This window comes from Haemaphysalis longicornis, unplaced genomic scaffold (genome assembly GCF_048455015.1).
Source record: "Haemaphysalis longicornis isolate Haplotype H1 unplaced genomic scaffold, Haemaphysalis longicornis Haplotype H1 scaffold_4, whole genome shotgun sequence".
NCBI classification, from domain to species: Eukaryota; Metazoa; Arthropoda; class Arachnida; order Ixodida; family Ixodidae; genus Haemaphysalis; species Haemaphysalis longicornis.
This window is the reverse complement of record NW_027526361.1, coordinates 175,241,492-175,257,673: the sequence shown is the minus strand read 5'-3', so window position 1 is coordinate 175,257,673 and position 16,182 is coordinate 175,241,492. Positions and strand designations below refer to the sequence as shown.

The window sequence follows — 16,182 nt, the reverse complement described above, 5'->3', positions numbered from 1 at the left end:
TTTTTGCTTATTTTAACGGTACAATTAAATTTTTGTCAATAACGAAACAGAGCAGCAGTGGCGACACCAAAACATGGCGGCAGAACGCCGACACATTCAAGTGCCTTACAGAATTGTCGTGTAGATTGGCGAAACTTCTTCCAGTTCGAATGGCATTTCAAATTTCGAAGGTCCTTCGACTGAAATGTCCTTGCAAACGCTCGTTTGGCAAAAGTATAACTCAAGTGCTACCACTTAATCCATTGTCGCATCCCGTCTCAGGTACGCACTGGGGTTTCACTTTCTTCCCTTTCAGCTGCTGTAATAATGGCCGCGGCGCCGGCGAAAGCAGTGGGAAAAAGTCCTTCGGCAGCAGGGGCAGGTAGTTAGTTCTTCCTGGAAAGGCGGACTGAACATGGAACGGTTGGCCCATTATCATACGCGACAAGGCAGGGGCCAGACGCCTCGGAATGAGGTTAGTAGCGAGAGGGAACGCCCGAAACACGGCGATAGCTCGGGGCGAGAACACGGACGTGGAGCCGATATCAGCGCGTGTCGCGTCTACGCCGGCTGCCACCAAGCCACGAGGAAATCGCCAGGGCGGGAAGAGGAAGCGAAGACAAGTGGAAGGAGACGATGAGCGCTCTGAGGAAGTTCCGTCCAGTACCGTCGCTTGGGACGTAAGGGCGATTCATCGAAACGACAAGCGGATGTCGACGTACACGTTATAATTGTACAAGATTTTGTTTGTTTTGTTCAAGTTCATTTTTAAGCCTGCCCAACGCGTGCTTCCACTAAAATCCCTAAAAACGGGATTTTTAAGCATTATGCATTCAGCATTCTCCTTAAGCATTGCGTACCAACTGGCCCGCTGTACCCCTCTTTTGCAGTTCACTTAAAACGGAGTTTCCAGTAGATAGGGTATGCGCATGGTCCTATCCTCATACATTACCGGCTGTGGTGGCGTGTATATATCTAAACCACTTAGCAAAATCTTTGGCAACTTGTATTTTGGGCAACCGACTCCGTCTGAATGAGTGTAAATGCCTGTTTCGTCCCCATTCTGTATCGTTCAGCGATCTTCGTTTGTTTCCAAGCCCTTGCTTATACGATTCCTTTCTGTCGGCGACGCTTTATAAGACCACTTTGTATGAACCAGTTCAGGTTCATTATGAAGCTACCGGCTTCATATCGGCTAGATCGCTCCGGACAGCGGTATCCAAAGTAGCTGCAGTGGCGTGACAGCGCGAGTTAGGAAGGACGTACAAATGGAGTGTGCCGCCCGAAATCACTGGGTGCACTGAAGCGTCTCAATACTCCCACGTTTGCTGTGTGTGTGTTTTTTTAATAACAAACACATAAGGAACTTAGGTGGGGTCTGCTGGCGCTACAAAGTGACTAGCCCATAACAATCACCAATTGTTCAAACGCGCTTAAAGTGTTGACATTTTGTTAAATTGTTTGAAGTGTTAAGAGCGCCATTTGCTTAAACGCCAGTTTAAATGCGCTTGGTACCCGCCGCGGTGGCTCAGTGGCTAAGGCGTTGCGCTGCTGAGCACGAGGTCGCGGGTTCGATTCCCGGCCGCGGCGGCCGCTTTTCTGATGGAGGCGAAAAGCAAAAACGCCCGTGTGTACGAGATTTCGGCGCACGTTAAAGATCCCCAGGTGGTCAAAATTAATCCGGAGCCCTCCACTACGGCGCGCCTCATCGCCTGCGTTGCGTCGGCGCGTTAAACCCTACAATCAAATCAATCAAATGCGCTTGGTCACTACGTCACGGCCGGCTACGGCGCAGCTGAGATCAAACGTCATCAAATTCTATACCGCTATCGTGATTCGGTTGGAGTTGTAGACCGCCACACTGGTTTTAAAGACATTACAAACATGAGGAAGAGAAATGACGCTATGCGATGAGCGGCTATATAGCATTGTAAGAAACAGTGCACTTTCAAGGTCGAGCAAATTTTTAGGTGATACTATACCTAATGCTTCCGTGCTTATGGCGTCAAGAAAGAAACGAAGGAACGAAGAAAAAATACAAGAGGAGAAGAAAAAAAAGGAAAAGGAAAAACAAAGAGAGAACGAAAGAAAACAGGGCCCAGTATATGGAAAAGCGGAAAGCGACGCCGCGGCCTTGGCAAGATACCGAGCCTGTTAATATCGTTTTCAGCCCCGTCGCACTGTAGCGAAGGCCAAGAATGCGCAAGCCACATGCCGCCCTGAAATTCTATGCCTCTTCGGCGCTTACGCTGTGCCATTCATCCCGGCCACGTCGTGAGGAAAGCCGCGCGACGTTTTTCGCAGGCACAGCGCGCCTTATGAAGACCATACAGCCATTTCTTTCTGCTTTTTTTGTTTTATAATGCAAAGCTTCTGGTGAGTTCGGCAGGCTTTCTGACGTCGATTTCTTGGTATTGATTTTCCAACTCCTGAGGGGCCGAACATCATCGCAGAAAAGCATTTATACCTCAACAACCGCCCGACCACCAATTTTAAAAAGCCCCGACCTTCCTAAACTATACCGCTAGCATAGGATGTCAATATAGTTAAGCGCGAATAAAAAGCCTTACACACATTTGAGCAAAAACATGAGTAACACAAAATACTGCCGTTCTTGCAATTGAAAATACACGTTGGATTGGTTTTAAACGGAAGCAAATAAAAGAAACTGGTAGGAAATACAGCGTCGAAAAATGTGACAACAAAAACTTCGTTCGCCGGTAATTCAACGAAGAGAACCCGCATTCCGCGTCAGTGTACTCTCTATCATTTCTGCCTTCATTGTTTGGCAATTATGCTCCTCTTGTTTTGGTAATTGTTTATCTTATCGTCTGCCCAATTATTTCTGTAGCGCTGGAGCCGGGGGAACGCCGTTCAGTTGCGCACGATGGCAGATGACGCGCTTCGAGTGTGGCCTGTAGCGCCACAAAGTCAAGACACGTAAAAATCATTTCATGAATGAATAGAGAAACGTGAACAAAACAAGTTACAGTACAGACCTCAGGTCCCGAAGTTATAAACTGAGGTTAGAAACCGTGCTAGGATCTGAACTGAGTTTCAAGTTAAAAACTGACAGGCTAGCGTCGGTGTCGCCTAGCCCTTTCAGCCGTGCAGTTTTTATTTCGGCCAAAATTGTTTTTCTGCGTGCTTTCGTACAGTTTTGGACCTCATAAGTGTAGAAAAAATTGAGCCGATACTACAATTTATTAAATTACACGCTTGACAATTATTTAGGTCATTAAGTAATTAAAATGTTTCTTTCGAGCAGAACCGGAAGATTCTCTTGTTTTCCTAAAGGTGACGACACCCTGAGCCTACAGCGGGGAAAAAAAGCTGGTAGTGGATGTACCTACTTATTTATGGACATTGTAACAAACCAGGGCATTCAGTCGCCTCTGCCGCCCCGTCGTCCAACCCTGTGTCCACTGCAGCCTCTTTTTTCAGAGCGTCAAGCTCCGCGAAAACGCCACAATGGTGATATCTGTCGCAAGGGGCACCATTGCAGAACTATTGCCCCGAAAAGTAGCAGTTCTGGCTTGGTTCTGAAGACGCTAGGAGATTTTGTAGCGTAATCTACACTGGCCGAGGTTGAGCAGTTTCGCGCGGACCTTGAAGGGGGCGAGGAGCACTGGATTGAATTGGACTGGATTAAATTGGATTGTATTGGATTGAAAATCCAATCCAATTGGAGTACGGGTGTGTAGAGAATTGGGTCTGCGCATTCCAGAGGAGTGACGTCATAGGCACGGCAGACGCACGTACTGGTGCCGCCGCGTGCCCAGCTCTGCGCTTCCGTTGCGGAGTAGCAAAGACTGACGCTGCGCCGGAGCCACTTGATAGCCTTTTCGCGTGGCTCCTGGAGAGCCGTGCTGCGCATGCGCGAGGAGCAGATGACTGGACTGGATTGGAAATCGTTTTAGCAGCAGTAAGCATGATAACTAGCAAATCCTAGACAACCAGCAAACGTAAGAATAACCAGATGAACCTTAGCTCACGCTACGTATATCCTGGCATAGCCGAGCTAAGCCAATGCTATTTTTTTTGAAGTGGTGAAGGCACCAATGCCGAAACGGCTACGAACGCGGCTTTGGTTGTTTTTTTCTCGCGCGGCATTCTGTCCAACTATGACAATGATTGAGACGGTTCATACTCCGCCAGAAGGTCATCATTTCAAATGAGCAGTTATTTGCATATTCGCGCGCTTTCGCAGTTATCATGCGGGCGGGCCAGAATAAGAGCGGAGGCTGCTGTCTCCGAGCGAAGACGCTCCTTGCGGGCTCCCCGCGTTTGCTCGGCGCGAAATGGAGGCGCCAAAAAGCGACGCCCTTTGTTTCGCGCATTCGCCCGCGCAATGAAAGAAGAAACGACACAGCGCGCGAGCCATCTTTAGAAGTCAGCCGCGCAGTCATGGCGTCATGAATATTCAAACAGCGGATGCTTTGAATGCGAGCCGACGACGCCGTGACCTCGATTGCAGCGCACGCGGTCGCCTCCGCTCGCGCGGCGAGCGACCTCCGCGGTGTAAAATGTATACACAGCTGATCCCGTGACACGCGCACTTCATATCGACGTGGTTACTTATGGTCGCCCCTTGGCTCGCTGGTAAAACCTGTTCGCGGTAGATTCCCGACATTTTAAGCAAAGTCGGAATTGACGACACGAAAAATTTCTGCGGTTTGTCGTATTGTCGCGTCTCGTGCCGTATTCTTGTGGTGTCGTGATTCTGAAGTTCTGTCGTGCTTGAAGTTCTGAACGCCTTCAAGAGAGGAAGTCCTATTTAAAAAAGTTTAGAGCCCTGTGACTACTTTGCAGATGTATTGGTGGCAGCAAATGGGAATTCCACAATATTTACAGCGTCCCTGCGGCCTACGCAGTGACGAAAAGTAGACGAAACTCGGTGCATAGCCGACGTCGTGTTAGCGTATATAATTGTCACACAAGTTCTTCCGGGACACATTCGATAAAATGAAAGTTACAGCCATTTTCTGTAACCATATCCCTTAGTTGACGACCAGGTATGGGCAAGCAGGCGGGAATTCTGTAACGTTTACAACTCCACCGTGCCCTACTGATGACTAGTAAACTAAACTCGGCGGCGTAATGATAGAGTCCTCTTAGCAGCCAACGTTCGTGTGCTTCGTTTTTCTTCCAAGGTACGCACCTAGGCTACATTACATTGAGGGCGACAGGGCATGTGACAGTAGCTCCCGAGACGAGAAGTCTTATTCTATTCGGCTATATTGACGGACGGAGGTTTTGTCGGAACGTAGTCGCATAAGCTTGGTTGTACAAAAATGAAGGAAGCTCACACAAACGCGTAAGATTAGAAGGTAGCCAAGCGCTACGCAACCTTACGGACCATCACGACGGTTTAAGTCCACGATTGCAGCCGATTTGCTTCTTCTTCGCTGCCGCAACGACCTGTACTCCGTCTGTGTTCCTATAAGTGTAAGCTTCTTTTGTTTGTATTATATTTTGGGGGGGGGGGGGGGGGGTTGCGGAGTGATAATCTTTGGACATCACCTTGGAGGCGCGCGTACGCCATGACGTGTCTTTTTCGTTCCGAGCAAGTGTTGCCCCGATTGCGGTGAACGCTGCAGCTTTTTTTTTTTTTTTCCTGTTTTGGCCAATCCCTAAGTGGGCATGTTGGCTTGGCAAACGTGCCCAGGGGACGCTGGGCGGTCTTCGCGAGGCCCGCACACACGAACCTTACATTTTCTTGGTTTTGCTACCTGCCAAGAGGTCGCCGCCGCGAGGCCCGCGCTCACGTGAACGCGCTCGGCAATTTCTTTGAATTTTTAATTGCGGACACGAAAAATTACGAAGCAGATTCGCTGTTTTAAGCAGTAGTATTCCGGCATACGATCGTAAACTGGTACAAAACGGTCGTATAAACACACAATATATAACGTAAATCAGCTGTTGAAAACAAATCAGAGTTCACCCTACCGTATACCCCCACGAGCGCGCACGTGCGCGCGGAACGGCAAATGCACGCGGGAGATCACGCCACGAACGCTGGGCAGAGTGTTTTAGAGAGAGAGAGAGAGAAAGCCGCCCGCATCTTCCCACGGGGGGAACTCGAGTAAATGCGTCGCATCTACGCGAGGCAAGCAAAGCATCACGTCAAGCGAAAGCCAAGCAAAGACGCCCTTGACTGAATTCCGAACGCGCGCTCCGCCGCTTATATACGTTGAAGGGACTGCGTAAGCCGGTCCCAGTCGACGACGTTGGCGTACTTGTAAAGCGGCGAGGACCCTAGGTGTTTGAGCCAAGCGCGGATGTTGCTTCGCCGGAGAACGGCACACCGGTTATGTGCGCAGCGCGCCCGAAGGAGAGGAAACCGCGGAAGAGAGAGTACTGCACATGCGCCGGCCCCAGCGCGTCTGCCGCGGCTATGACGCAACGTGCCGCGGCTATGACGCAACACAATCCAACACAATCCACTTTAATCCAATCCAATCCAAATCCAATCCAAGCCGAGCCAAGCCAATCCAAGCCAATCCAATCCAAGCCAATCCAATCGAATCCAATCTAATGCCCTCGCGAGAGAGTGTTCGAATCCAATCCAATGCCCCTCGCGAGAGAGTGTTCGCTTTCGCCTCGACTCGACGCGCATGCGCAGTGAGCGTGCGGACTACGGACGCCAATGCGGGTGACATCGTGAGTTACTTAAATGCTCTGCATTTAAAAGCGCAACACGCACTGCTCCGCAGGCCCGACAAAGAACGCCGGGCACCCTTCGCCAGCACGGCCGTGGTAGTAGCGTAGGCGGCTCGAGGACGACGGCTTCAAGGTTGGCGGAAAATACGCTCGCATAACACCGCAACGAGCGCCCAGAGAGGGAGAGAGAAGAAGCGAGGCTTTCCTCGTCCGGTACTGTTTTCCTCGAAAACGGATTCTTTCGCTTGCTCTTTCTCACACCCGTCTGCGGTCGCAGTCAGTCGGACGTCGGAACGCTGCTACGCTTCCTACTTTGACCCACGTTTTTTTTTTTTTTTTTTTGTCTTCTTTGCGCTGTTTTTTCACTACGCTGGTCGGTCTTCCCTTCTCGCGGTCAAGGTCTGCTCCGTTGCCACCCCCCCCCCCCTGCCCCCCCGCCTTCCCCGGGTCTGCCTCACGCCTATAAACAGTCTTGGCGAGGAAACGAGCCGAGTACGAGGGCAGGCGAGTCGCGCCCGCGCGCGGCAAGACGAGTGTCCGGGGGCAAACGGTTACTTCATAACCGCTCAGGCTGGAGACGCCGCACGTCTCGCCAGAAAATGCGGTTGCGCAGAATCGCCGGAATGCGCTTCTTGCCAGCTTTAGCGAGAGTTCGAGTTCTCACTGAGCCACTATGTAACGTTTTGGCGAAGTCTTAAATTTAATAACTGTAATAGACCTTAAGTCACCTCTCCTAAAGAAGGAGTAGTAATGATGACGATCACGACAATAACAATAATATTAATAATAATAATAGTAATAATAATAATAATAATCCCGCGACGGTACTGGTTCACCCAGAATTGCCTCCCACCGTCGAAACCGTTGGGACACCTGGGCAAGAATACGCTTTTGAGCCCACCTCCTGGCGATTTACAGGCCGAGCGCTACTCGAAACGGAGTGTCAACACCCACTATAGCACAACTGTCGATTTTACGGGGACGAAAAGAGCCTGGTCCCTATAGGACACGTTTGGCAGCCAGAGCGCGAACATTCCTGGACTAAGGAGTGCTCCCACCTCGAGCCAGTAGATCAGGTTTCAGAGTATCGGCACTCTCTTCTGTCATTGTTGTACGCCGCCGACGGCGGCGATTGGTCGAACCACGTCACGTGACATTTGTTTACCTCGGGAAGACCCATGGGCGCAGGCATCTTGGTGCCTCTGTGTTGCCGCGCGCGCGCTCTTCGATAAGTCGCGATTTTCGGAGCGCCTGTATGACACGTTAAGAGTGGGTTTTTAAGCCCCCAGACAGAGTAGCGATGCCATGCTGCTCTGTACTAGGCGGCAAGGTAGAAAACGCCTGCATCGGTTCCCGCTGGGAAAGAACGACCGTGGCCTAGCGTAAACCTTAAAAAGCGTAGCTTCATTAGTGGCTCTAGCGTAACCTAGAGCCACTAAATAAGCTACGCTAGCGTAACCGAGCCTGACCCATCGCACCGGCGCGCTGTCTCTAAATCTTCGAAAAGAAAACACAGCTGTCATGGTTTCCAAGCGGCGCCCGGACCAATTCCGCCAGTCAATGTCAGCCGCAATAGCTCGCATAAAGCTGGCCACCCTGGCGTCAGGCACGAAAATGGCTGCCGCCGCGCGTCAGTGTCGTTACTCCTAAGCGTAGCTTATTTAGTGGTTCTACTCCCACCGGCGAGCGGCCATAATGCCTTCCGCTCTGCACAAGCTAGCTAGCACTTCCTCGTCGCGGGTGGGGTTTTCCAGGGTTCTCTCCAAGCGAGAGCGACCATGAGTAGCCGAGCGCCAGGCCGGGGTGCCGCTTGTACCCATTCGTCGAGACCGGTGGGTGACCGGCGGTGGTGGTGTCGAACCCGCGTCGAATCTGCCACACCACCTCCCGCGCCGTAGGCGGACGCTCTAACCACTGGGCCACGGCGCGGTCAATGAACGTTTGCATCTTTATCAACGTCACCGCGGCCTTCGCGTAGTAGAGGAAAATTCCTGTGTTGTCAATTAGTCAAGAGGAAAGTTCGTTAATGTTAGTGCTCTTTCACTCTTGAAACGAGCATCCTTCGGGGCCGCAATGGAGTTAAGCGAGCTGTCGAAGGCTCGCTGTTTCAAATAAAACAAAACCATATGTTGTCTTCATGAACTAATTTCTTCACTGGCCAAGGTGCAGCAACAGTTATACAGTACACGTCACATTGAGTGATTGTAGATAACTCCGGTGCTGGAATACGCAAGGTCTCTAACCTTAAAAATGTTTCACGTTACAAGTGTTATTGAAAAATGTTTCCATACAAGAAAGAACAATAGCAATTAATATCACAGAAGGAGGTACCAGAGTGTACACTGCCGGGGGGACCTCCTGTGACAAGTGCAAAAAAACAAAAACAAAAAAAAACGTACACATTGGCACGTAGAGGGTTACAGATCAGTGAAGCAATATTGGCAGATTTGGCCCAAGTTCCGTGAATAAGTATAAAAATAGATACGCATATAAAAGAAGTCTATCTGATTAAAATGTAGATCCATTGTTAAAATAAATAAATAAATAAATAAAAGCAGCAACGGTTCTGCGAAAACGCTCCTATTCAACAGAAACAGCGCGGCTGCTGACTGCGGTGTAAAATGCGTTTTCTATTCGCGTCTTTCCAGTCCTCCAAACTCGCACACGCAACGCGACGACCGGGCCATAAAGAAACGAGCCTGAATGAGGAAAACGCGGGGGTGACACGTCCGCGGCCTCTGCGTGCCTCGGTCCGACAAAGCGCGGCCAATCAGGCTCGACAGCTGTTTTGGTCCGCTCGGAGCAAGGCTGGGAGGACGCGTTCGTGAAGGACGGTTCTCTCCTGCCGCCGCGCTGTCATCTCGGTGCTGCTATGCTTCGGAACGTCCAGCCCGATTCCCGCGCGACGGTGTTTTTCTCGGCCGCCCTCAACGATCGCAGCGCATTCATATTGACAGGCGTTGGTTGTGGCAGCGCATCAGACTGGACGCGGAAGAGGAAGCGAATAGGACGCGCGCTCAAATTCGACAGTATTTTTATTGCAGCGGCCGTGACTGTGGCCAACTTGGGTGCACGTGGCCCGGCGGTTAAGGCGTTGTGCTGCTCAGCGCCCGAGGTGCGATCCCGGCCGCGGTGGCGCTTCTAGGATAGAGGCGGAAACGCCCGTGCGTCGAGATTTCGGCGTTGGAGCGTTTTCGTTTTTTTTTTTTTTTTTTTTCAAACTTGAGCGCCTGTTGCGTTTTAACGGTAGCTTGCACGAACACGATATTTGTGCTTGCCTGTAGCAGCCCTCACCAAAATTTGAACGCTCTAGATCCAGTACTTACGATAATACTGACCCGCAAAGTACAGAACAAAATGCGCTCTGAGCAAGATTTGGAAATTTATTACAAAAAAAATATGGCATAGATTAAGCATAAAAATTATCATTCCCGCCTGATGAGGGTATTTTTTGGTAGACGTCGCTGAATTTGGCCGCGGCGCAGGGGCTGGGGTCCACGCGGGTGCGTTCCAAATTTTTTTTTTTTTCAGTCGGGAAAATTTTTGCGCCAAAAATCTTCTGACTAAGCACATTGCATACACGCGGCAATGAGGCAAAAAAAAATTCAAGCGAAGGTCGACCAGCCAAGCTTTGTTCGATCTCGTCTCCCGCGCTTCCGATTTGTCAAAATAAATCGGGAGCCCTCCACTACGGCCCGCCTCATCGCCCAGGTAAAACCCCGCAATCAATCAAACCAACAAAAACGAACCCAAAATGCAGCCTAAAACAGCCACTAGGCAGGCGGACAGACACAAAATTGCCGATATCCCAACTGCGTTTCTTACTTGTGATTTGTTTACAAGCACGTGGCTATAACGCGTTTTAAGCGAAACGCATGTTTCTTTCAGGAGGGTTGCAAGCTGGGCTAGTTGGAATTTAGACATGCTTGGATAAAACCAGCGCGAATTCAGACGAAGAAAGTAACCAGCGGCTGTCCTTGTGGTTACTTCCTTCGTCTTCGTTTGAATTCGCGTTGGTTTTATCCAAGCATGTTTCTTCCCTGATTTGTGTGCGGCACAGGAAACCTTGTTTTGATAGGGACATAGTGTTGCTTTTCAGTCACTAGCCTAGACTGTTCTTGTGTAGCTGAAAATGTTTTCCCATCCTAATCGATGTTTCCGGTAACGACATCAGCGTGGAAGGCATGCACGCGACGCGCATTCCATTCACCGACGATCGTCTGCGCATGTCACTCTGTTGACTGCTTCTTCGACGCCTGTGTATTCGCGAAGTTCTTAGCGCAGCGCAAGTTCGCTCCATCAATCGTTATTCCTTGAAGAAGCTCTAGGCTCAGTGACAACATATTATGCAGATACGCAACCAATCCCTGCGTGAAATATGGGGATAGGACGGCGAGATGCATTTCCCCGGTTGACGCAGAGTCTGCGTAATCGTGATTGCTATATGGGGTTGATTGTGCTTCGTCGTCATGTAAAGAAAGTGGCTACGTATACACTGTTGACAGTAAACACGGTAGCGGCCACCGCTCAGTATACAAAACAGCGGTCTAGCGACGACCTGACGCACCATCACAGTTCATGCGTTTGGCGGACGCACTCCCTGATAGCGCTTGATTGTGACGCTGTTTACAGCAACAGTTACTTCACCGGATCTGGAAATGATTGCAGAGGGGACACGTGCAGATGAGGGGCGTTTGATCAAGCAGGAAGAGGCAGTGAACCTTGTCAAACTTGTTTACGGCTTCTCGATTCGGTGACAAAAGGAGCATTACCGTCACGCCTTAATATTTTGCGGTGTCCTGATGTAATTACCGCAACAGAAAACTCCGCTATCAACCGCTATCAAGGAGTGGGTCCGCTGAACGTACGAACCAGAAAGTGCGATAGCATCTTCCTTGAGCGCGATCTACACGCGCTCCCATGTTTACTGTCGTAAAGCGTTTTACTGTACTTCCGTAATCAATTTTGCGCTGATAAAAGGTTTAGTTGAAGTCCTATGTTCGTCCCGTCTGCTCTCCGCTGCTACAGTGAGCACCGCCCAACTCGCCCCAATGCAATCACAGCATGACGCGCAAATGTTGGAGGCGAAGCACCCTTTAGGGGCAGGGGCTGTTGGCGTCTCCTGTCGTCGTCGTCGTCCTCGTAATCGTCGTTTCATGTAGACACGGTACTAAAACACCGCGAACCTCGTTTACGGTACGCGCACTAAAAAAACACCGGAACATTCGTTTACGCCCCGCGATAGAGAGCTACGTGCTTCAGATAAGAGACCTTGCAGCAAAGCTGTATACCTCTACCTCCCAAACGGTTTCATCTGCGTTGGCAAAAACGCGAAGGCGCCAAGAATACACATACACAATGCATGCTTCGCCCCTCCCCAGGTTTCACGTTATAGCGGAGATGCTTCTCACCGCTTACTTATCAAGAGAGCTTTCCCACACTACTGCGCTGGTGAGCAGCACTCGCCCTCACAGGAATCCGTCCAGCAAGTTCACGCCTCAAGATATTCCGGCGCACTCATTCTTTAGTTCATTTCAGTAAAATGTGCTGTTGGGCTAGTTGGTGCATTATAAATTACTGCAATTGCGCTAAACTGACAAACAGTTTGTCAATTTAGCGCAATTGTCGTAATTCATTTAAGTTCATTTACTCTGGTTTCAGAAAATCGCGGGCTCACTCACTGTACCCGAGAACGAGCGAGTGCATCACACGTCAGCGTACAAATAGGAGACAATGATATAGCGACACGGCGCTGAAAATATGAAATTCGCCGGCGTTGAAAATGTCAGACGACGGTTAATTCCACGCTCCTTCATCTCTACATGGGAGAAACTCAAATGAAAAGAGCCACTCGGGGCAAACACATGAGCCGCTGAAAACAACGTGCCCGTCACGTTGGCAGGGGAATGCAACAGGTGGGCAATTGCCTGGCATCGATGACGACGAGGAAAAGGCAGCCTGCACGGACTCTGTCATGGCCGCTTGTGAATGTTGTAAATAGACCGTTGATAATCATTCATGGTCCGTGTTCTACAGCCGTGTCACACCACCGGACATGCAGTTATGGCGAGATTAAAGCAACTTCCAAAGCACAAACACCACTTGAATGAGCGAAGTCGCTGCTAAAAACCACGGGACCAGCAGATTATTTCATATTTAGGAACGGGAAACCTTGTTACTACGGCTACTGCCCCAGAGTCACCAGCACAACTAATCAGTCCATTAAGAAGCCAAGACCACAATAAAACATGTCGGCCAGCTGCAATATGCCTGATATCGGCTATTTTATTTAAATCGTATGCTGATGATTAGTGGCTGTCCGCTTGAATCGCAGCGACAGAGAAACACGATTCTAGCGACAGAGAAGCACGACCGCTACAGGCGACAACAACAAAAAAATTACACCATCTTCCCGTGGGGAACCCTGATGAGAATGCGAAGCATCATGGGGGTTCCGCGTGGTTCCATTGTGTTGCCGTTATGTTGAGTGACCTGGTGCTTAGTAGCGCCAGAGGGAATTCCGCGTCCGCGTCCACACCGGTGGCAAAGGCACGCAAGTACTGTTGTGTTACGGTGAGTAGGCGGTGGTGCTCGAGGCGCCAAAACTCGTCCATCATGTTCTTGTCGATGTTGTCGTCTCTGTGGTAGAATCGGTAGTCCCCGTCAGCGTTGGTGAGGTAAAGGTTGTTGACGGTAGTGCACCGGCTGATAGCAACCTACACGCCTTCCTCTTCGCAGCTTTGTCTTCTTCTCATGTTACCTATGCCCTGTGGCAAAATGACGCAAATAAAAATAAAAAAAAGTCTTCTCCTCCTTCTTCGGCGGTTCCCCTACGGGAAGATGACGACGGTGGTTGAACGCGAAGCTATCTCGTGATGGATTCTTTGGTTGGCCAATCCCTAGGGGCATCTTGCCACAATCATCATCAGAGGCGCTGCGGACGGGGCACGGACGCGGGACATCCCCCCGAGCAAGAGGCGCTTTGCACCTAAAAGAAGAAGCATTTCGAAACATGGGCAGCTGATGACCGTGTGTATTGCGAGCGGATGAATGACTGATAGCGTCGACCGCCGGCCAGTGCCACTTATCCTGCCGTCGACATCTTCCCGCATCAGCGCATGAATTCGGGCTGCCCCGACAGCGTCATTGCGCAATTACGTCCTTGGCAAACGAGGGCAGTGACGCCTGAACGGCTTCGCGTTACTCGTGCCAAACAGAAGTGAGCTCAAACTCTGCGAACTACGCTTGTCAGCGTTACCGCACAGGATATAAACGAGCGCCGACGGTTATGAAAACAATAAGAAGGCCGAGGAAAGGACACAATTCATTCAAGCCGTGATTCTAGACTAGTGGGAGTCGACTACGATTCGTTGCAGGCTTAGTTTGGTTTGAATACACTTTGGAAAGGTCGTGGCGATAAGGTAAGGCGATAAAAGAAACAGGACAACACCAGCCTTTCTCTTCTTTATACGCCTGCGTCTTTCAAAAGCAAACAAAAACGAATGAGAGTGCTACAAATGATATTACAGCAGACGTTGCCCTTTGAGCAAGGGCGAAGATGACAATTTTACGCCACACTGTCCCATTTACTATAAGAAACAAAGCACGTTATAGTTCAACAAAGCCATATTTTTTTAGTGCTCTGTAAGGAGGCTATGCGGCTTAAAGCGACACTGAAGGTGGAAAGCTACTTTGCAGCAGTTTCGGTTTCCAGTAGCGCATGCAGCCTCGAACGGTTTCCGCCAGCTGTCCGACTCCATTGCTTCCCGGTACAGCTGCGCCGGGACCAGATGCCCGGTGAGCTCGCTGGAGTCTACCCGCTCGGCAAGTGCGCATCTGAGAGAACGACTCATTGCGTGGTTTCGCTTTAGCGACGCAACCTTTTCCTTGTTTCTTTCAGTCAGGGCCAGAACGCGCGATATAACGCGGGCTGTTTTTCTCCTTGCGTATGTTTCCGCCCTCACATAAGTGCATCATTAACGATCGATGTTACAAGAACAAGACGCAGCTGCGCACCTTTTCAAAAAGCACTTGCGGGAGACTTTGCAGTTGTACGGAATAAACGCGGTTGGCGTCAGCTCCCGCACTTCACATTTGCAAATAATGCAAGGCGAGAACAAGGTAGAGACTGTCAGGAACTGAACAGCGCGGTGCGTGCAATAGTCAGCTCTGATTAAACCAACCTAATCGTCGTTTAAAACAAAACGTGGTTCCAAACGAAGACCTCATCGTCCGCTGTCCAAAACGCCCATTATTTCTTTACCTTCCTAGGTTGGAAGAATCACATTTACTGATACCTGGCACCAAACAACCACAACGCGTTCAAAACGGTCGACACCGGAGTGCCTACGCGGGGGAGGGGCGCGTTCGCAAGAGACAGACATCGCGTTCACGGTAGAAGCACCTGTAGGAGCGAGGGGCTCACCTTAGACGGCGTCTTGGCCAGCTTCTCGTTGAGGGCGTCAATCCAGGGCTTCGACAGGAACTCGTGGTCGGTGCGCGCGAGAACCCACGACAGGACCCTGTTGGTCCATAGCACAGCGTCCGGGTCTGAGCCCGAGGCAGACACCGCCAGCGACGACTCCTTGGTCTTCGCCCAGCGGGCCACAGACGCCACGTGAGACAGCTCGTCGGCCGCGGTCACCACGTCCTCGTCGACGCCGCCGACGGACTCCGTGCCGCCGCCGGCGACCCTTGCCGCCGCGACGGCCGGCCGCCGACGGCCCAGCCGGTGTCCCAGCAGCGTGCCGACGACGTACACGAAGAGGCCGAAGAGCGCCCATCCCAGCAGCATCACGTTGAGGTAGTCCAGCGTTTCGAAGGACTCGTCCGTGTAGAAGAACAGTGCCAGCCGTTCCACGAGATCGGCCCAGGTCACGTTCTGCCGCTGCAGTCTGCCGCCGCTTCTGCGGCCCGCCTCTGGCGCCATGACCCTCGAGAAGGACGATCACGCGTGCAAATCCTCGGAATCGACGAAGCCGACGCGTGTCGGCACGCGCGAAGAAGCGGCACGCACCGGCGTCCGCAGTACGCAGCAGCAGAGGCGGTCCTCTCCTCTCGCTCACGCTGCTTTGCGGCTGCTCGGTGCAGCCCGCAGCCTCGGTAGCTCTCGATCGCCGCGCACACTCGCCCGCTCCGGCGCGTCTCTGCCGGCTCGCAGCCGGTATCGTCCGGCGTCCGCGAGGCGGCGCTAGTGCACGCAAAGCGCCGGCAGCCGGCAACGGCGGCACGCGGCGGCAGAATGGAAAGTACACGGATGCAAAGATAGCGGGCCGTACGCCTGAAGCGCCGTGAACTGCGGTGTACGGCACTGTGCAGGTGACAGCCCCAGTTAGCGCGACGCGTTACCGAAACGCTCCGATGTTTTCGCCGAAGGACCCTGGGGATTTTGCGGGTAGCCTTTGCTGTCGCAAGAGGACGCCACTCTGCACGCTTCGTTATTTCGATCGTTCTCCTTTCCCGTTCTATTTGAGGATACGTTATTGCGTTAATCCCCGAGCGCCGCTGTCTCCCGCCGGGAGGAAAAGCAGCGCTCGTGGA

The 16,182-nt window shown here is 51.3% G+C and overlaps 1 protein-coding gene across 7 annotated transcripts in view; it reads right to left on the bottom strand.

The window, feature by feature from the left end:
• The window catches only part of LOC144179517 (uncharacterized), a 229,911-nt gene extending 214,042 nt beyond the window's left edge, over positions 1-15,869 (bottom strand). For 2 of the 7 annotated variants that reach the window (XM_077707904.1, XM_077707899.1), the window contains exon 1: positions 15,068-15,863. In XM_077707904.1, the coding sequence (XP_077564030.1) occupies positions 15,068-15,571 (504 nt within the window). In that variant the 5' untranslated portion in view covers positions 15,572-15,863. Of the gene's footprint in view, positions 1-15,067 lie in introns of all 7 variants that reach the window. The other 5 variants (XR_013324267.1, XM_077707900.1, XM_077707898.1 and 2 more) reach the window with 5 other exon arrangements.
• Between the last annotated feature and the right edge of the window lie 313 nt (positions 15,870-16,182).